Genomic DNA, 22,820 nt, shown 5'->3' with positions numbered 1-22,820 from the left:
AGGAACATAGAGAGAGAGAGAGAGGAACAGAGAGAGAGAGAGGAACATAGAGAGAGAAAGGAACATAGAGAGAGAAAGGAACATAGAGAGAGAGAGAGAGGAACAGAGAGAGATGAAGACGCTGATCAGATATATGATATATATGGCTTCTCTGAGTAGCTCAGACAGACAGACAGACAGGCAGTCAGTCTTACCTGTAGGACACCATCTCACGCTCAGGGAGGGCCCAGGTCAGTATGGCAGCATGCTGTAGAAAGTAAAGACAGGTAATTGGAGTAAAGAAAACACTTAAGAAAACACTGATATGCACACACACCACACACACTGTACCAGCTGTTCCAGTATGGTTTGTCGGAGCCCCTGGTCTAGGGTCCATGCATCCTGTCTGGAGGTGAGGTGGGCCAGGATGCCCCCAGCAAAGTAGCTGACCCCCACCTCCACCTGGGGCCCCTGGAGCAGGGTCACTACATGCTCCAACAGGTCCTCCTGCATCATGTCTGCCTGCAGCTCCTCCACCTCTGCTATGTTGTTCTGGACCACAGAGAGACCAGGAACCATATTCATCAAGCGACTCAGAGTAGGAGTGCTGAACTAGGAGCAGGTCCCCCTGTCCATATAATCATATTCATTATGATCTAAAACACAAAACTGATCCTACATCAGCACTCTCACTCTGAAATGCTTTATAAATACTGGCCCTGAGTAGTGTTCAGTAGGAATGAAACAGAAGAAAAAGCTCCCAAACAGAGTAAAATAGGGATGTACTATCTGATCCTATTACACATGCTTTCAAATGTGTGTATATAGTGTGGCCTAATGAACCCAGGCGCAGGGTGGAGGGAGACAGAACACCATGGACAATCAACAGATAAATGCTTCCAGTTTTTATGATGTGGTTGTGTCTGTCCCTTGTTTATCTTTACTGGCTCAAACAAAACAGAAGTTGTTTTGATTACAGAAACATGCATTTTCTCTGTGCAATTATGACTTGAGCATACAACCCAAAGGGTAACACATGTAAATAATATGCACAATGATAATGTAGAAAATCACAGCACTGACATACACAAACAAACAACTGCAACATGTTGAAACAGAAAGACCTACCAGAAGACCTAGAACTTTCTGCTGTATAGACGATTCAGAAGAGTAGGTCTGCAAGGCAAGAGGGAGAGGACAATTCTTTGAATGGTTCCACTATTTCAACTATAAATGTGTGTGTGTGTGTGTGCGCTTCTCCTACCTCCAGCACCTCCTCATACAGCTCCAGGCCCTGACACTGGATGAAGTGTCGCGAGGCAGTGGGTGTCTCATCAGTCAGGTTCCACAGAGCACTCAGGGCAAACTTCAGAGTGGAGTCCACTACTCCTGCCATGGCTTTCTGTTGCACTATACCCAGCAGCTGCTGTTAGAGGGGAGACAGAGAGAGAGAGAGGGTGAGAGAGAGGTGAGGGGGAAGAGAGGAATAAAGAGAGAGGAGTCAGGGGGAGGGAGAGAGAGAGAAAGAGAGAGGTTAGAAGGAGAGAGGAGGAGAGATAGAGGTAGAGGAGGAGAATAGGGTTAGTGTGAGGGGAGGAGAGAGGAGACGTGAGGAGGGAGAAAAGGTCGTGAGATGGTTAGGGGGAAGAGGGCTGAGATGAAGGTAGGGGAGAGAGGGTGAGTGAGGGGGCAAAGGGGGAGATCAGGTTTGAGGGAGGGTGGAGATGAGGTGGGGGGATGAGGTCGAGGTTGAGGGGGATAGAGTTGAGATCAGGTGGGGTGAGATAAGGGAGGGAGCGGTTAAAATGAGGTGGCGGGGGTGAGATGCGGTGGGTGGGGGGGTGAGATGAGGTTGAGGGTGAGAGAGGTGTGCGGGGAAGAGGGTGAGATTGGTCATGGTGGGGAAGAGGGTAGGATGATCGTGGGAAGAGTTGTGACTGAGGTAGTACATCGTGTGCGCTAGGGGGAAGAGGGTGAGTTCAGGTTGAGGGGGAGGGTAGTGAGGTGGGGGGAGAGGGTGAGGTGAGGGGAAAGAGGTAGATAAACTAGTCCTGTAGGCAGATGGGGAAAGGCGAAAAACTTAGGTGGGCGGGGTGAGATTGATGGTGAGGGGGCGGTGAGCATGAGGACTTAGGAGGGGTGACAGATGAGATGAGGGGGAGAAAGAGAGTAAGGGGAGAGAGATAAAGGGAGTGAGGGGGAGAGACGATAACGGATAGGTAGGGGGAGAGAGATAAGGGTGACAGGGAGAGAGAAAAGTGATGGAGAGGGAGAGAGATAAAGGTGAGGGAGAGAGATGAAAGTGGAGGGGTAGATGGATAAGTGAGGCAGAGACGAGATAAAGGTTGAGGCCAGGGGGAAATGATAATGAGAGGTGAGTGGCGAGAGGATAAAGAGAGGTGGAGGGGGAGAGAGATAACAGGAGGAGGTGAGAGAGATAAGGCTAGGTGAGGGAGAGAGATAAAGGAGAGGGGGAGAGAGATAAAGGTGAGGAGAGGGGGAGAGAGATAAAGGAGAGGTGAGGGGGAGAGAGATAAAGGTGAAGCGAGGGGGAGAGGAAAATGGAGGGACGGATTTCTTACCTTCATAATAAATATATCAGCCCCCAGCTGTGTGGTCTGCTCTGTGGACAGCTGCAGAGAGACAAACTGCTTCAACAAATGATCTTAGCCACGGCCAACTGCCCATGGAGTCCAGTACATCAACCCTATTCCCAGTCAAAAATGCAGGTCCATGGGGGGTATGGGGTGAACTACTTTGCCTACTTGTATGMAGATGTTAAGGTTGAGGAAATAATGCATTTAAAGAAGGGTGGGGACCTACTTTGGCCACTAGTATGGAAATGACGGCCACGGCCATCCGCTGCAGGGTCCGGTCCACGTGACCGCTGAGCCAGTTCATCACCAGCTTGGCTGCTTCGAACCTGACAGGGACACAGCAGTGAGATCCTATAACACCTAGGACTTAACCCTAACTTAAGATCTGTACACATAACTCAAGGTTTCGATTTAATTGATTTAGATTGATTTCAATTCACCAGGCTATGGACAGACTGACCTGTCAAAAGGGACGTCCTGAAGGATGGTGTCACTGCAGAGCACCAGCAGGCAGTTCTTCTGTAACTGGAAAGAGGGAAGCACAGGCTGTGGTTATATAAATAATTTATTGTGTCCCTTTCAGGAAACTCATCAGCAAAACATCACCACATAATGCATAAACAAATAAATATACTGAACAAAAATATAAACGCAACATGCAACAGAGTTACAGTTCATATAAGGAAATCAGTCAATTGAAATAAATAAATTAGGCCCTAATCTATGGATTTCACATGACTGGGCAGGGGTGCAGCCATGGGTGGGCATAGGCCCACCCACTTGGCAGCCAGGTCCACCCACTGAGGAGCCAGGCCCAGCCAATCAGAATGAGTTTTTCCTCACAAAAGGTTTTTATTACAGACAGAATACTAAAACTCACAAGTTGAGAAARGGGTAAAATCACATACGTTTCTATATCTCTCATCCCCTTTGAATGAGCGCAACCAAACAAAACTAATCTCCAAAATATCAAAACGTGCAGTCAAAATAAATTGTGAGCCAGGGCTACACACTGGCTAAATGCAAAACACAAAACTTATCGACTGCCCACCCATGAAAGACAATCACCAAGTTGTCCTTACCACGGACATATCCGATCTCAAGTGGAAACTCCTGCAATATCCGTAGTAATTTTCGTGATTTTCAATAGCCTCAGGGAAACGAGTGACAGCGCACATAATGGTTAACAGAAACTCTTTGGTTTGGGCAAAGGACCAACACAATCCATCAGAACCCTGCTGAAAGGTTAGTCAAAAGCAGGAATAGGCTGCAAGGTGGCAACTGGTACAGCTTGGTTTGGTTCACCCATGTGCTGGCAAACATAACAGGATTTATAGTAAGACACAACATCTTGTTTCAGACCAGGCTAGAAGAAGTTACGCAAGATACAGTCAAAGCGTAATTGGAACTACAATTTGAGATACACTGGGCCAATCGTCTTGCCCAGAAGTGGCGCGAGAATGCCATCTCCTCATTAGAACACCATCTCTGTCAAAGTAACCCACGCGAACTTCATAAAACTCCACCTCTGGACGTATCTCAGCAAAAAGAGGGGAGAGTTAAACATCTTTAATCTGTTCCACAATTAACTGCTTCCTAAACATAGTATCAACTGTAGGGACCCCCTCTTCCTTCAGTGGTCCTACAAACTCGCTCACCTTTGGGGTTTTCAAAGGAGAGGTCAACTCAGGAGGTTTTCCCGAAATCAGGATCACTCATAAACGTCTCAGATAGATTGATCATGGTGGGATCGCTGACATCCTCCTCAACACTAGACTTGCTCCTGGTGACTTTCTTAGACATAGTATATGTAACCGCACACGCTGGGAACTCTAGGGTACTTTTCTGATAACATCAGGTTCCTCTACTCTGGGTTCTTTACAATTGACAGGACTTGGCACGACTTTCCCTCCATACAAATCGTTTCCCAAAATGAATGACACCTCCATCACCGGTAGGCTAGTCCTCACCCCAACGACGACGGAACCAGAAATAAGACCAGACTCAAGTTCCACATTATACAACGGAACCTCCATACAACCCATCTCCACGCCTTGCACCAACAAAGGCAAAACACCCTCCAAAATGAAGGACTGGGCTGCCCCAGTGTCTCACATTATCTTCACCGGCTGCTTAACAGCATCGCCACTCTGCAGAGACACGAACTCATCTGAAACAAAGGGTTCATACACATCTGATCCAAAAACTTGTTTAGGAGATATACCTGTCCCAACCAGAGACTTAATGGGCTGGAGTGCTCCCACAAAAATAAATGGCTTTTTCTCCCGCTTATTTTTCCTATTTCAACTTAGGACACAGAGACGATGTCTCCTTTCTCACGGCAATGTGTCCTTTCTCAATGACAAACTGGCGAATACGAAAAAACAGTTTTCTGCCAATCTTTATCTTTGGGCACTGTAGAAAAAGACTGGAATCTTGCAGTAAGAGGTGACTTCTTTGGATTGCCTTTTGTGTATGGATAACTACTGGGTGCTTTGTTAGTGAAGGTATTTTTATGTGTCAACACAAACTCATCTGCAAGGACTGCAGCTTTCGCAAGAGTGAGATCCTTGTGCTCATAAATGTAGGTAGCAACCCTTTCATGAAGGTAATTCTTGAACGGCTCGAGAAGTACAGTGGTTGCTCCTTTAAAAGTTGTGTCATACTGCAGCACACCTTGCGGGCAGGCTGCAGGATTCTGGGGCACGTTATCTAATTGTCAGCCATTTTTTCTGTTAATGCAAGTTAGTGCTAGTTTGACCACCAGAGGGCATCTTTCAGAAGCATTTGATAGTATTCCATATTGGCATTACCAGATAATTTAAAACCTTTTTTTGTTATAACATAGTATATGGGATTGATTTTAAGAAATTTGGTTTAATTAATTAGATTAATATTATGGTGTTTCTATTCCAAGAAAAACTAAAAACTAAACCCTCAGTGTTTCTGTTAGGATGGAATGGAAAATATGGCGCTGTACAACGTGACGGTCGGGATTAGGCTACAGCATAAGAGGATTGGACGATTCTAAATTGTTTGCCTTCATTAGACAACTTTGTTCCAATATTTCTGTAAATCAGTGATATTTATTCCCATAGTAATTCAATTGGATCCATAACTAAATCAACATCTGCATTTTGAAAGAGTATTTTTATCATTATTTTATTAACATAAAAAGCATAAAGCATAAAGATGCTGATGAAGATATACAGTACTGTACAGTATATGCTTTTACATTTGGATAATAAAGCATTTAAAGCATTATGAAGATATAAGCCACCTGCATTTGTTTATTAGGCTACTGTGCAGTCTGACAAGTAAACATATCCTACAATATATACTGTTGTAAACATGGGAAAATGCCAAATTCCTTACATAAGGGAGAGCAGGCCATGTCTGTACTACAAAATGCAGGCACGTGGGAGACCGGGGTTCAAATCCCCGACGAGGAGGAAGGAGTAGGCTGTCCTTCTAAATAAGATTTTGATCTTAACTGATTCCGTATGGGTTATTTCATAGTTGTGATGTCTTCACTATTATTTCACTATGTAGAAAATAGTAAAAATAAATAGTAGTATGAGTAGGTGTGTCCAAACTTTTGACTGGTACTTGCTTAATTAATTTGCATTATGGTGTTTATATTCCATGAAAAACTAAAAACACTCTGGGTTTCTGTTAGGATGGAACGGAAAATAAGGAGCTGTACAAAGTGACGGACGGCAGTACAGTACTGGGCTATTTAGCTAAAGAATCCCTGTGTCGTGTGGGCAGGGCATGCGGGAGACCGGGGTTCAATGGTCTGTGTTAGGACAGGGGMTTTTCACACCTAGCTCGGCTATTAGACTATTCTTTAGTAAAGGCTGAATAGTCTATTGTTCAGCTATTAGCCCCCCTCCCCAACTTGCAACAAATTGTTGTTACTCCCATCTCGTTCCTCGCCCTCTTCCACGCATCATTCTCCGCCTGAGTGGCTCGCTTGTGGGCGTGCTGGCAGCATATGGCAGCACCTTCGGTTGTGCATCAAGAATTCTGCATAGCAAGTTTGTATGAAGGTCTGGTTATTCACAGGCAAATTGTTATATGCTATGGAGGTACATTTGTGTCTTTTTGTTGAGAGCAAAACTTTATTTTCAATAAAAATAATTGTTCTGAAAGCAAAAACGATGCGTCAAAGTAAAAAAAGAAATCGCAATCAAATATTTTGTAATAGAGCGCAAAACTTTATGCATTTTGTTCCACAAAAATATTTTGAGACGTATGTAAAGCAAATGTATTTGAAAACAAAACTCAAATTTAATTTCACTATCAACCACACTCCATTTTGGCCATTTTTTGAGTGTCAGTTTGGCTACAACCAATACTGTTCAGGATTTCTTTCCGACACAAAGGAAGTCATAGCGGACACCTGCGAAGGACTGCGTCCAACTTCTACATACAGTGGGGCAAAAAAATATTTAGTCAGCCACCAATTGTGGAAGTTCTCCCACTTAAAAAGATGAGAGAGGCCTGTAATTCATAGGTACACTTCAACTATGACAGACAAAATGAGAAGGAAAAAAATCCAGAAAATCACATTGTAGGATTTTTTATGAATTTATTTGCAAATTATGGTGGAAAATAAGTATTTGGTCACCTACAAACAAGCAAGATTTCTGGCTCTCACAGACCTGTAACTTCTTCTTTAAGAGGCTCATCTGTTCTCCACTCGTTACCTGTATTAATGGCACCTGTTTGAACTTGTTATCAGTATAAAAGACACCTGTCCACAACCTCAAACAGTCACACTCCAAACTCCAGCTATGGCCACGACACCAAAAGAGCTGTCAAAGACACCAGAAACAAAATGTAGACCTGCACCAGGCGGGAAGACTGAATCTGCAATAAGGTAAGCAGCTTGGTTTGAAGAAATCAACTGTGGGCACAATTATTGAAGGAAATGAAGACATACAAGACCACTGAAAATCTCCCTCACGCTTGGGGCTCCACGCAGATCTCACCGACCTCCGGGGGTCAAAATGATCACAGAAACGGTGAGCAAAAATCCCAGAACCACACAAGGGGGACCTAGGTGAATGACCTGCAGAGAGCCTGGGACCAAATGAACAAAGCCTACCATCAGCAAGGGCATTGAAGAATGAAACGTGGCTGGGTTCTTTCAGCATGACAATGATCCCAAACACACCGCCCGGGCACGAAGGAGTGGCTTCGTAAGAAGCATTTCAAGGTCAAGGTGCCTAGCCAGTCTCCAGATCTCAACCCATAGAAAATCTTTGAGGGAGTTGAAAACGTCGTGTTGCCCAGCAACAGCCCCAAAACATCACTGCTTCTAAGGAGATCGCATGGAGAAATGGGCCAAAATACCAGCAACAGTCGATGGTAAAACCTTGTGAAGGACTTACAGAAAACGTTTGACTCTGTCATTGCCAACAAAGGGTAATATAACAAAGTAGTGAGATAAACTTTGTTATTGACCAAATACTTATTTTCCACCCATAATTTGCAATAAATTCATAAAAACCTACAATGTGATTTTCTGGATTTTCTCTCATTTGTCTGTCATTGTCACGACTTCGACCGAGGCAGGCTCTCCTTCCCGTTCGGGTGGCGTTCGGCGGTCGCCGTCACCGGCCTATTAGCTGCCACTGATCCTTTTCTCCCTCCCTATGTGTTCATTGGGTTCACCTGTTTTGTATTAGGGTAAATCTAGTGGGCTTAATTAGTCGCGGGCAGAGTGGGCCGCACTATTCTATGTTGTGCGGGAGAGTTTGTTTGTAAGTAGTGGTGTTGGTAGTATGTGCACGGTGTTATAACTGGACTGTGTTCGTTTCCCCCGTCGTCTGGGTTGGTTAAGACAGTAACATTGCGACCAGTGTGTTGTAAGTGGTTGGCCTAGTTGTACCACTGGTGTCGATGTAAGAACAGTTGTAGTTTGCAGACCTGCTGCTTCTTACATGCGTTTGTACTGCACACTTCGACACCTCGCAGCCTTACCAGTCATAGTGAAGTGGTCCTATGATGCAATTACAGGCCCTCTCTCATCTTTTTAAGTGGGAGAACCTGCACAATGGTGGCTGACTAAATACTTTTTTGCCACACTGTAGTCGCTCGAGTTCAGCTCCTAACGGTTTCGTTCGGCTCATGAACATTCCTACCTATAGCTCTAAGTAGTGATACACTACATACCGAGAAATGATGAACATCGAATCGCAATGATTTTATGTCTCATAGCGTACAAACAACATTTAGACGAACAACGCTGTTCTGCCATTTTCAGTTGAATCAATCTAACTTCGCTTTCATGCGAACACATATAAGCAGGCCATGCATCCTACTTTGTTTCATAGTCGAATATACTCAACATATTTCAGACAGTGTAAGTTAAGCTTTTTTTTTAGCAGAACGGATGAAAAAGAACACAATATGTCTGTCAGGGAATGCTATTCTGATATGTCAGATGAAGAGTTAGACCAGAAAGTCAGGGCCATTAACTTCTCTAGGGTATGTGGGATGGTAGCGTCCCACCTCATCAACAGCCAGTGAAACTGCAGTGCGCCAAATTCAAAACAACAGAAATCCCATAATTTAAATTCCTCAAACATACAAGTATTTTACACCATTTTAAAGATACACTTGTTGTAAATCCAGCCAAAGTGTCCGATTTCAAAAAGGTTTTACGACGAAAGCACACCAAACGATTATGTTAGGTATGAGCCAAGTCACGGAAAAAGACAGCCATTTTTCCAGCCAAAGAGAGGAGTAACAAAAAGCAGAAATAGAGATAAAATGAATCACTAACCTTTGATGATCTTCATCAGATGACACTCATAGGACTTCATGTTACACAATACATGTATGTTTTGTTCGGTAAAGTTCATATTTATATCCAAAAATCTGAGTTTAGGCAGGACGCTACTGTCTCACTTGGCAGAAAGCCTGAGAAAATGCAGAGCGCCAAATTCAAATTAATTACTATGAAAATTACTATAAAAATCTAACTTTCATTAAATCACACATGAAAGATACCAAATTAAAGCTACACTGGTTGTGAATCCAACCAACATGTCAGAATTCAAATAGGCTTTTCGGCGAAAGCAAACAATGCTATTATCTGAGTTTAGCACAATAGTAAACAAATACAGAGAAGCATATTTCAACCCTGCAGGCGCGACACAAAACGCAGAAATAAAAATATAATTCATGCCTTACCTTTGACGAGCTTCTGTTGTTGGTACTCCAATATGTCCCATTGTCACGTTCTGACCCTAGTTCTTTTGTATTTTCTTTGTTTTAGTGTTGGTCAGGACGTGAGTTGGGTGGGTTCTATGTTTTCTGTTTCTATATGGGGTTTTCGTTTGGCCTGATATGGTTCTCAATCAGAGGCAGGTGTTTGTCATTGTCTCTGATTGGGAGCCATATTTAGGTAGCCTGTTTTCTGTTGGGTTTTGTGGGTGTTTGTTTCCGTGTGAGTGTTTGTTGCCACACGGTACTGTTTCGGTTTCGTTCATGTTCACATTTATTGTTTTGTATTTCATAGTGTTCAGTTTATGTTTTAAAATAAACGTTATGGACACTTACCACGCTGCACCTTGGTCCTCACCTTCTTCCACCGACGACAGCCGTTACACCCATAAACATCACAAATGGTTCTTTTGTTCGATTAATTCCGTCGATATATATCCAAAATGTCAATTTATTTGGCGCGTTTGATCCAGAAAAACACCGGTTCCAACTTGCTCAAACGTGACTACAAAATATCTGAAAGGTTACCTGTATACTTTGCCAAAAAATTTCAAACTACTTTTGTAATACAACTTTAGGTGTTTTTTAACGTTAATAATCGATBAAATTGAAGACGGGATGATCTGTGTTCAATACAGGATTAAAACCAGCTATAGGTAGCTTTCTGGTCTCGCGCCTCTAACAAACAGGACACTTCGAGTGACTCTACTTCAAGATGGCCGTACTTCTTCATTACACAAAGCAATAACCTCAACCAATTTCTCAAGACTGTTGACATCCAGTGGAAGCGGTAGGAACTGCAAGCAGGTCCCTTAGAAATCTGGTTTCCCAATGAAAACTCATTGAAAAGAGAGTGACCTCAAAAAAATAAATCTGAATGGTTTGTCCTCTGGGTTTCGCCTGCTAAATAAGTTATGTTATACTCACAGACATGATTCAAACAGTTTTAGAATCTTCAGAGTGTTTTCTATCCAAATATACTATTAATATGCATATCTTATCTTCTGGGGACGAGTAGCTGGCAGTTTAATTTGGGCATGCTTTTCATCCAAAATTCWGAATGCTGCCCCCTACCCTAGAGAAGTTAAGGCAAGGATGCCCCATGCGGGCTTTAGAATGGTCAAAGGAAGTTTCCAAGCAATGGGACATCGTGTACAATGGCGAAGAGTTAGGGAGTCTTTGCAGTGTGTAGATGGTGCAGGTATCATTGCCAGAAWGATCCAGCTTCGTTGCATTGCTCCGCAAAAATACTCAGTTCCTGCTCCCCCGTCCACATTGATACAAATCATAAATTGTTAAGGTACGTAGATGTATAATGTCTCCATCAAATCTAAGAAGTTTTTTACTTTTTTATTCTTACTTATTCATAGACAAATGTTCAATGATGTATGAAATTGGAGTTGTTCTTCATCAACTGGTAGTACATAAATAATGAAGCAGGTTAATAGGTTAAACATTTCACTTTTAATTCAATAGCTTTCTCTTTTCAGATACACACATTGTCATCTTTGGTGTATTAGATGGATTTTTCAAGAAGGTTAAGTATACTATTTTGTCATGCATATTGCCATATTTCCATCACCCTAATGAACAACCACAATACCAGTCTGGTGTTTAAGCTTTCTTGCTATATTGACGTATCCTAAAATGACATCTGCTGCTTTTATGTACATTCGAACTCGGTCATATCAGTGGGGAGAACAAGTATTTGATAACCTTCTGGCAGTTTTTGGTTGTTCGTTTGGGGCAAAATCGGCAGTGTTTTTCCTTTAGTTACAAAGCATTGCAGAGGTCTGTCATTTTTATCATAGGTACACTTCAACTGTGGGAGAGACGGAATTAAAAACAAAATCCAGAAAATTAAACATTGGTGGTATGATTTTTAAGTAATTAATTTGCATTTTTATTGCATGACATAAGTATTGAAACCTACCAACCAGTAAGAATTCCGGCCCTCACAGACCTGTTAGTTTTTCTTTTAAGAGCCCCCTGTTCTCCACTCATTACCTAGTATTATACTGCAGCGCTGTTTGTAATCGATTACCTTGGTATAAATGAAGACACCAGTGTGTACACACACTCTGCATCATAACATCGTACGTCCAACCTCTCCAAACTGGCCAGACCCAGTCGTAGCTGTGTCACAGGACATCAGGGGATAAAATTGTAGCCTGCACACAAGGCTGGGATGGGCTCACGGAGACAATAGGCACGCAGCTTAGTGTGTGAGAACGGCACACAATCGTTGTTGGCTGGCATGTATTAGAAATGGTAAGTAAGTATCAGATGACGGTCAATCACCCATCGTCTGGTGGCTCAATGCAAGATCTTCACCTTCAGTGGGGCGCATCATGAATGATCATAGAAGGAAGGGAGGGATCAAGCGCCAGAAGATCGAATGCGGCAGGACCTGGTCAATCTCTGCGAAAGAGCTGGCCTGGTATCGTACGTCTCAAAGAGACATTAGTAAGCACACTAGGCGTCATGGATTAATATCTCTGCAGCGCCCGACGCAAGGTCCTCCCTGCCAGAGCCAGGTACGAAGTTTGCAACAATTGACCATTCTGGATGATCCAGAGGAGGAATGGGTAGAAGGTCATTGTGGTCGTGATGAGTGTTACAAAATTAGAGCTTTTTCGGTCGTAAACTACTCCACTCGCCGGTTTGGAGGAAGAAGAAGGATGAGTACAACCCCAAGAACACCATCCCAACGTTGAAGCATGGAGTGGAAACATCATTCTTTGGGGATGAATTTTCTGCAAGGAGACAGGGACGACTGCACCGTATTGAGGGGATGGATGGATGGGGCCATGCATCGCGAGATCTTGGCAACAACCTCCTTCCCTCAGTAAGAGCATTGAAGTTGGGTCGTGGCTGGGTCTTCCAGCATGACAACGACCCGAAACACACAGCCAGGGCAACTAAGGAGTGGCTCCGTAAGAAGCATCTCAAGGTCCTGGAGTGGCCTAGCCAGTCTCCAGACCTGAACCCAATAGAAAATCTTTGGAGGGAGTCGGAAGTCCGTATTGCCCAGCGACAGCCCCGAAACCTGAAGGATCTGGAGAAGGTCTGTATGGAGGAGTGGGCCAAAATCCCTGCTGCGTGTGTGCAAACCTTTTCAAGAACTACAGGAATTGTAAGATCTCTTGTAATTGCAAACAAAGGTTTCTGTACAAAATATTAAGGTCTGCTTTTCTGATGTATCAAATACTTTATGTCATGCAATAAAGATGCAAAGTAATTACTTAAAAATCATACAATGTGATTTTCTGGATTTTTTTTTAGATTCCGTTTCTCACAGTTGAAGTGTACCTATGATAAAAATTACAGAACCTCTACATGCTTTTTGTAAGTAGGAAAACCTGCAAAATCGGGCAGTGTGAAATACTTGTTCTCCCCACTGTATCTCAGTTATTGTTTTCATATCTATAAAAAATAAGCTATTTTCTTTACCTTCAGAGTGCGAGCTGATCAAGGGGTCGAAAATGTAGATATTGCCAGATGTATGTTCACTGTCCGAGGAACAGGCCGTGGAAGCTTTATTGCTGGCAAAAGTCTCCATAACCAGAGGTAATTAAAAACTGTTATACGTTATTTTTTTCTCTTCCTGTCTTGTTGTACTTGGAGCCGGTCTCACATGCATTAATTTAAAAAACCTTAAGATGTCAGCTGCTAATTTTCAGATTTACACCACATAAACACACCATTTTCACTGGACTATCAAGCCCCTGTGGCTGTGTAACCGATGTGAAATGGCTAGCTAGTTAGCGGTGGTGCGCGCTAATAGCCTTTCAAACGGTGACGTCACTCGCTTTGAGACCTTGAAGTAGTGGTTCCCCTTGCTCTGCAAGGGCCGCGGCTTTTGTGGAGCGATGGGTAACGATGCTTCGTGGGTGACTGTTGTTGATGTGTGCAGAGGGTCCCTGGTTCGCGCCCGGGTATGGGCGAGGGGACAGACGTAAAGTTATACTGTTACATTGGTGCAGTGACCCGGATTTTCACATCGGTTACAGCTGCCTAGTCATGAGTTCCCTGGGGGTTGGCCTTGCAATCACCAAGTGGTGAGACACATAGCCCTCTATATTTAAATGTTTCAAGTACACTCAGATAGGTGTCTGCATCACATACAGTCAGTAACCACTCACAGAGGCACACACAACTTGTATTTCTATAACCTCGGACCCACCTCAGTGTTCACTATTCATGGAGGAAGACCACAGAGATTAGGTTCCTCCCCCAACAAAACCTTTTCTTTCTCTCTGATGGAGTGGAACGATGTTTGAAATGCTGTGACATGTCAGTACTACAACTTGCTGCACAGTTTGGAGGAAGAAGGCTACCTTGGCCTGTCGCATTCTATCCACCTCTTCTGTGTGGGATATATGTTCCTACCTCGTCTGTGGGCAGATCTGCAGCATTTCATAGAGAGTTGGAATAATCACCCTTTAAGTACAGAGGTGAACCTGACACCTCAGCAGCTGTTGCCTTAGCACTACACAACTGATTCAAATGATCAAGTCATCATCAAGCTTCAAGTGGTACTTATGTATTCATTTGTGATCTGGTAATGTAAATGTCTAATAATGCCATTATATTCTATTGTTTGTCCTCATGTGTCTGTTTTTCAGCATAAAGTACTCTGTAGCCACTTAGTGTGGACACCAGGTGAGACTACACACACAGAGTTATATCAGCTGTGTTGGTGAACCCCTCCCGCATCTGAACTTGCTGACAGAGGGCACAGCGTGATCATAGGTGAGAGGTTACTTGGTCAGGTCAACAGGAAGTATTATTAAAGAGATGCTTTACATTGAAATACAGATAGAGATGTAGTAGTCCCACAGGTAATGATCCAAGGTCAGTTTTGCATTTCACCTCCTGATGATTATAATGACTGACAGTGTTAGAATAAAAAAAACAAAGCTTAATCATGCTCTCTCTCTATCCATCTGTCTCTCGTCTGCAGGTATGTTTTGATGTGAGAGGAAGCCAGTCCCATCATCTCCACCTCACCCGCTCTTAAGATAACCTCCGGGCCGACTGGGAGCCCAAGGCTGGTTAGGAGACACCACTGGAGACACTATGTAATTGTGATCAACTGAGAGAACATTAGGGTAGCACTGTAATTCATGAATCATATGCGGTCTTCCCTGCTCCTCTGTTTTACATCTTTCCTTTTCTGTCTTCTACACCTCTCTCTACACCTCTCTCCACACCTCCTATTTGTGCCTCTTTATTTATAATGCACACCATATGTGCATTGAAGTACAGATTTAACTTGTATTTATAATATTACAATTATAATATTTATAATGCATGTATTATGTATTTATAACACCTGGCTAATGAACTTTCAATAAAGCGTTTCACATTATCCACTGGTTGAAAGTAAGTATCTCATTGAAATACTACATCTATCCTGTGTCCTCAGATTAATGCAGATGGAGTTAGATATGCATGGGGCGTGTAGTGTACTGTTTTTTTTCTGTACATATGAATTACAAATCAGCCTTTACTTAAATAATTTTTCTAGTCTATTGCATAGTTACAATGTGTAATCATTGATGTCCCAGGAGCAGGAGCGGTAAACACTGTTTAAGTGTAATACATACATGCAGACACAGCATCATTCAAAGAATGGAGTTTGATACACCTAGTATTGGATATGACTGAATAAGAATGTCAGAGATTTATACCTGAACCGCACATTAATTTGCCAAGGAAGAGTACATGATCAGGGAATATATTCAGTGTACAGGCTACAATGTGGGGATCTCATGCGTGGTAATAACTACAGTATATGTATATAGGACTTGCATCCTTGTTATAATATTCTACTCAATCCATAGCTTTATTAATGCCATTCAGACTTGAAGTCAATACAACAATTATGATAGATGAGGTTCATAGGTTCTGAACTAATATTCATACCAAACGTTTCAGGGTTCATACAGAGATCGGCTACATACTGTAGCTAGCTACACATCCATAGGCATACAGTTATTTTTATCCTACACCACAATAGGCAAATAAATAGTTAACTAGCTATGTTACTTCAGCTGCATTGCATGGAAAATATAAGCAAGGCAAGCTAACACAATAGTACATTCAATTTGCAGTAAATGCTTTAGCTAGCTAGATGATTTACATCCACTGTTTCACAAGACTGGCCTGGTTTGCTGGTTTTCTCAGGAGCACCTAAAACAATAACAGAAATTACAATTTCATACTCATGTCATAACACTAGCTGGCTAATGTTAGCTAGTCAGCTAACTTGCTAAATAGCAATTTTCGTAAATTAACTTTATGCCGAAAAAATATGCACAATCGTTTGATCTCTTCATTAATTAACATATTCCTCTCAATTGTATACCTTTTGCATGACTCGTTATAATGTTATAATGACTTACATTTGCTTCCACCGTAATGTTTTGTCAGCCATCTTTGCTAAAGGAAGTCACCAGGGACGGGTGGCTCGCATCAACTTCGTCATTGGAACCACTCTATATGATTGGTCATATAAAAACATTGAGACCAAATGTATAATGAGTGCTTTAACTCCCCCTTGCGGTGGTCTGGAGCAATGAAGCCGCTGGGAACCTCTAAGTCCTGCGGTGTAAGCTCGCAACTTTCAAAGAAAGAATCACTATATGAGTGTCTTTAAATCCTCAAGGTCCTTGACCTCTTGACAACCACACCAAACACTGTTGATTAATGGAGCCGGAGGGGATGGCTGCCGTTTTACAGGCTTCTAACCAAATGTGCTATTTTGTGTTTTTTCGCATTGTTTGTAACTTATTTTGTACATAATGTTGATGCTACCATCTATTATGACCGAAAAGAGCTTCTGGATATCAGAACAGCGATTACTCACCTTAAACTGGACAAAGATTATTCTTTAATGAGTCGGACGCYAAGGATATAATGTTGGTCTCAGACAAGGCCCAAATCCACGTCATTCGCATTAAGAAAAGAAGGAAATACAGGGGGCGGAGATCATGGTGCCTTGTGAGAATTCGTCGGCGAGTGGGTAACCCGGCTCTACCATCCGTTCTATTAGCCAACGCTCAATCACTGGAGAATAAACTGGATGAGCTCGGTTCGATACTATCCTACCAACAGGACATTAAAAATTATAATATCTTATGTTTCACAGAGTTGTGGTTGAACGACAACACGGATAATATACAGTTGGCTGGGTTTTTCCATGCATCGGCAGGACACAGCAGCTACGTCCGGTAAGACGAGGGGTGGGGGTGCGTGTCTATTTGTCAATAACAGCTGGTGCGCGATGTCTAATATTAAGGTAGTCTCGAGGTATTGCTCGCCTGAGGTAGAGTACCTCATGATAAGCTGTAGACTACACTATCTACCAAGAGAGTTTTCATCTATATTTTTCGTAGCCGTCTATTTACCACTACAAACCGACGCTGGCACTAAGACCGCCCTAAACGAGCTGTATAAGGCCATAAGCAAACAAGAAAATGCTCATCAAGAAATGCTGCTCCTAGTGGCTGGGGACTTTAATGCAGGCAAATTCTACCAGCATATCACATATGCAACCACAGGAAAAAAAAACTCTAGACCAGCTTAACTTGACAAACAGAGACGCGTACAAAGCTCTCCCTCGCCCTCCATTTGGAAAATCTGACCATAATTCTATCCTCCTGATTCCTGCTTACAAACAAAAACTAAAGCAGGAAGTACCAGTGACTCGCTCAATTTGGAAGTGGTCAGATGACATGGATGCTACGCTATAGGACTGTTTTGCTAACACAGACTGAAATATGTTCCGGGATTCATCCAATGACATTGAGGAGTATACCACCTCAGTCACTGGCTTCATCAATAAGTGCATCGATGACGTCACCCCCAAAGTGAGGGTACGTACATATCCCAACCAGAAGCCTTGGATTACCGGTAACATCTGTACTGAGCTAAAGGCTAGAGCTGGCACTTTCAAGGAGCGGGACACTAATCCGGACGCTTATAAGAAATCCCGCTATGCCCTCAGATTAACCATAAAACAGGCAAAGTGCCAATAAGGACTAAGATTGAATCCTACTACACCGGCTCGGACGCTCGTCGAATGTGGCAGGGCTTGCAAACTATTAAGGGAAACCCAGTTGCAAGCTGCCCAGTGACGCAAGTCTCCCAGACGGGTCTAATGCCTTTTATGCTCACTTCGAGGCAAGCAACCCTGAACCATGCATGAGAGTACCAGCTGTTCAGGAGGACTGTGTGATCACGCTCTTTGTAGCCAATGTGAGCAAGACCTTTAAACAGGTCAACATTCACAAGGCCGCGGGGCCAGGTGAATTACCAGGACGTGTACTCAGAGCATTTGCGGACCAACTGGCAAGTGTCTTCACTGTCATTTTCAACCTCTCCATGACCGAGTCTGTAATACCTACATGTTTCGAGCAGACCACCATAGTCCCTGTGCCCAAGAACACTAAGGTAACCTGCCTAAATGACTACCGCCATGTAGCACTCACGTCGGTAGCCATGAAGTGCTTTAAAAGGCTGGTCATGGCTCACATCAACACCATTATCCCGGGAAACCCTAGACCCACTCCAATTCGCATACCGCCCCAACAGATCCACAGATGACGCAATCCCAATCACACTCCACACTGCCCTTTCCCACCTGGACAAAAGGAACACCTATGTGAGAATGCTGTTCATTGACTACAACCCAGCCTTCAACACCATAGGGCCTTCAACACCATAGGGCCCACAAAGCTCATCACTAAGCTAAGGACCCTGGGACTAAACACCTTCCTCTGTCACTGGATCCTGGACTTCCTGACGGGCAGCACCCAGGTGGTAAGGGTAGGCAACAACACATCTGCCACACTGATCCTCAACACAGGGGCACCTCAGGAGTCCTTGCTTAGTCCCCTCCTGTACTCCCTGTTCACCCACGACTGCATGGCCCAGCACGACTCAAACATCATCATTAGGTTTGCTGATGACACAACGGTGGTAGGCCTGATCACCAACAACGATGAGACAACCTATAGGTAGGAGGTCAGAGACCTGGCAGTGTGGTGCCAGGAAAACAACTTCTCCCTCAACGTGAACAAGACACAGGAGATGATCGTGGACTACAGGAAAGGAGGGCTGAACATGCCCCCATTCACAGCGACATGGCTGTAGTGTAGCGGGTCGAGAGTTTCAAGTTCCTTGGTGTCCACATCACCAACAAACTATCATGGTCCAAACACACCAAGAAAGTCGTGGAGAGGGCACGACAACGCCTTTTCCCCCTCAGGAGACTGAAAATATTTGACATGGGTCCCCAGATCCTCAAAAAGTTGCTGCACCATCAAGAGCATCGAGACCGGTTGCATCACCGCCTGGTATGGCAACTGCTCGGCCTCTGACCGCAAGGCGCTACACAGGGTAGTGCGTATAGCCCAATACATCACTGGGTCCAAGCTTCCTGCCATCCAGGACCTATATACTAGCCGGCGTCAGAGGAAGGCCCAAAAAATTGTCAAAGACTCCAGTCACCCAAGTTCTCTCTGCTACTGCACGGCAAACGGTACCGGCGCTCCAAGTCTAGGTCCAAAATAATCCTTAACCTGTTGAGGACAGAGGGCGCTGTTTTCACTTTGGGGGAAAATCGTGCCCAATTTAAACGGCCTCGTACTCAATTCTTGCTCGTACAATATGCATATTATTATTACTATTGGATAGAAAACACTCTCTAGTTTCTAAAACCGTTTGAATTATATCTGTGAGTAAAACAGAACTCATTTTGCAGCAAACTTCCTGATCAGGAAGTGGAAAATCTGAAAACGATGCTCTGTTCTAGGGCCTGCCTATAAATGGGCTTGATACGTATTAGTATACATGCACGTCATACACCTTCCACTAGATGCCACTAGATGTGTTTATCTTGGTCTGAGGTGGAATAAAAGCTCTTGGCATGACGTGTCACCCATTTCCTGTTTTCTGGAAAGCGCAAGAAGGAGCCTGGGATTGCCTTCTGGAAAGCTGTCGTTATAGACCACTAATATCTCCGGCTTTGATTTTATTTGATAAATGTGACAATATCATCGTAAAGTATGTTTTTTCAATATAGTTTTATTAGATTATTGAAAATTTTTCGGGACGTTAGGCGTGTTGCGTTGTGTGCCTTTGTTCAGGAAGGAGAGCTTTGCGCTACTTTGCTAGCTTTCCGTGCTAATTGACTGGAGAAGAGGACGTTCTAAAACCAAACAACGATTGTTCACGACAAAGGACCCCTTGTACAACATTCTGATGGAAGATCATCAAAAGTAGGACCCATTTTATGATGCTATTTCATATATCTGTCGAACATGGTACTATTAGGTGCGCCCAGATTTTGGGCACGCTCTCGCTATAACATAAGCTGGATGTCGTAATGAAGTTATTTTTAGAATTCTAACACGGCGATTGCTTAAGAACTAGTGTATCTATCATTTCCTATACAACATGTATTTTTTAGTCATGTTTATGAATAGTTATTTGTCAGAATAGGTGAGTTTTAGAAAAATATCCGCACATTCTGGGAAAAGATGCTACGTTAGCACAATGTATAACCACTGATTTCAGCTCTAAATATGCACATTTCGAAACAAAACATAAGTGTATGTATAACCTGATGTTATAGGACTGTCATCTGATGAAGGTTTATGAAGGTTAGTGAAAATTAATATCTTTTGGCTGGTTATTTCGCTATCGCTAACGTGCCTATTGCTATCGCTACGTGCCTTGATGAATGAATGCGGTAGTGGTGGTAGGCTATTGGTAGTAAGCTAATATAGATGCTATAATTGTTTTTCGCTGTAAAACACTTAAAAAATCGGAAATTTGGCTAGATTCACAAGATGTTTGTCTTTAATTTGCTTGTACACCATCGATTTTTCAGAAATGTTTTATGCGAGTATTTAGGTATTTCACGTTGGTCTCTATAATTACTCTGGCTGCTTCGGTGCTATTTTTGACGGTAGCTGTGATGGTAGCTGCAATGTAAAACACTGATTTATACCTCAATATGCACATTTTTCAAACAAATACATGATTTATTGTGTAACATGTTATAGGACTGTCATCTGATGAAGTTGTTTCTTGGTTAGTTTGGTTGGATCTTGGTTAGTTATGTTGGTTTTGTGCATGCTACCTGTGCTGTGAAAAATGTCTGTCCTTTTTTGTATTTGGTGGGGGGCTAACATAAATATACGTGGTGTTTTCGCTGTAAAACATTTTAAAAATCGGACATGTTGGCTGGATTCACAAGATGTGTATCTTTCATTTGCTGTATAGGACTTGTTAATGTGTGAAAGTTAAATATTTCTAAAAAAATAAAATTGAATTTCGCGCTCTGCCTTTGCAGTGGAATGTGGGAGGAGTTCCGCTAGCGGAACCCCGGAGCCAGACAGGTTAACAGATTCTACCCCCAAGCCATAAGACTGCTGAACAATTAATCAAATAGCCAACCAGACTATTTGCATTGACACCTACCCCCCCCTCCCTCTTTATTTAATTGTATTTTTTTAGGGGGTAGATCAGCTTTAATATCCTCGTCAGTGTATTCTTATTCTGAGAAATGGAAGGCTATTCCATGCGAGAAATTGCCAAGAAACTGAAGATCTCGTACAACGCTGTGTACTACTCCCTTCACAGAACAGCACAAACAGTCTCTAACCAGAATAGAAAGAGGAGTGGGAGGCCCCGGTGCACAACTGAGCAAGAAGACAAGTACATTAGTGTCTAGTTTGAGAAACAGACGCCTCACAATTCCTCAACTGGCAGCTACATTAAATAGTACCCGCAAAACACCAGTCTCAACGTCAACAGTGAAGGCGACTCCGGGATGCTGGCCTTCTAGCTAGAGTTGCAAAGAAAAAGCCATATCTTTGACTGGCCAATAAAAAGAGATGAAGATGGGAAAAAGAACACAGACACTGGACAGAGGAAGATTGGAAAAAAAGTGTTATGGACAGACACATCTAAGTTTGAGGTGTTCGGATCACAAAGAACATTCGTGAGACGCAGAAAAAATTAAAAGATACTGGAGGAGTGCTTGACGCCATCTGTCAAGCATGGTGGAGGCAATGTGATGGTCTGGGGGTGCTGTTACGGAGTCTAGTTGATAGGTAATCGACTAGCTGGACTGTTGCCCAGACTCCACGCGTAGGGCTTTGTACAATGCTCAACAAGGCTATTGAACTTGACATTGGTGTCTGTCTTTATTCCTTTATCCAACATATCATACAGAAACATGGTATCAGAAGTGGCTCGGGAAACACACGTTTGGTATTTTTGTAGCTAAGTACAGTATAGGCGCAATTACGTTCCATATGCGAACACACGCCGTTTCCTACTCACAACACTGATCAACTCGTTGTTAGCTGGCTAGCTAGCATCACTACCTACCTCCATGACTGAAGGCAAAGAAATCTCCTATTCCATTGCTATGGCAGCGAACATCCGCCACCAAATCACATGGTTCTCACAGGGGACTGGAATACTAATTGGGACAACTTCAGGGATGAATTCGAGGACTATGCGCTGGCGACCGGTCTACATGAGAAACCCAACGAGGTACAAGCGGCAACTCTGAGGAGTTTAATGGGCAGCGAATGCAGGCATATCTACCGGCACAATCTCACCCTCACGGCACGACAACGAAACAGTGTGAATGCGAAAGGATAATTGGATGCATTGGAGAATTTACTTCAAACCCGGCGCAGAAACGTCATTTATGAGCAGTTCGTTTTCGGAAGCTGCAAACAGGAAGAGGGTGAGTCAAGTAACACAACTTTGTAAACCCGTTTGAGAGAGAAATCCGCCACTTGTGAATACGGGGGATGAAAAGATGAATGATTCGTGACAAAATAGTACTGGGAATTTGCACAATGAGAAAACGCGACGGCGTCTAACTGAGAGAGAGAGGCTTAACATTAGTAACTGCCATCGCGAAATGTGCGCACTGCTGAAGTCAACTGACATGAGAAATGAGAAGGCAAA

General features: G+C 43.2%; 1 protein-coding gene across 2 annotated transcripts in view; it reads right to left on the bottom strand.

Annotated features, from left to right (window-relative positions):
• Positions 1–22,820, bottom strand: part of zyg11l (zyg-11 family member, cell cycle regulator, like) — a 53,752-nt gene that overhangs the window by 10,646 nt on the left and 20,286 nt on the right. The window contains exons 6-12 of one of the 2 annotated variants that reach the window (XM_023977135.2): positions 3,037–3,101; positions 2,803–2,902; positions 2,562–2,612; positions 1,244–1,405; positions 1,108–1,155; positions 331–531; positions 195–247 (exon numbers count right to left, since the gene is read on the bottom strand). In XM_023977135.2, coding sequence (XP_023832903.1) covers positions 195–247; positions 331–531; positions 1,108–1,155; positions 1,244–1,405; positions 2,562–2,612; positions 2,803–2,902; positions 3,037–3,101 — 680 coding nt within the window. The remainder of the gene's footprint in view (positions 1–194; positions 248–330; positions 532–1,107; positions 1,156–1,243; positions 1,406–2,561; positions 2,613–2,802; positions 2,903–3,036; positions 3,102–22,820) is intronic. The other variant, XM_070436675.1, reaches the window with a different exon arrangement.

The sequence above is a fragment of the Salvelinus sp. IW2-2015 genome, linkage group LG32, assembly GCF_002910315.2.
Source record: "Salvelinus sp. IW2-2015 linkage group LG32, ASM291031v2, whole genome shotgun sequence".
Classification (NCBI taxonomy): Eukaryota; Metazoa; Chordata; class Actinopteri; order Salmoniformes; family Salmonidae; genus Salvelinus; species Salvelinus sp. IW2-2015.
This window is presented reverse-complemented; position numbering and strand designations above follow the sequence as displayed.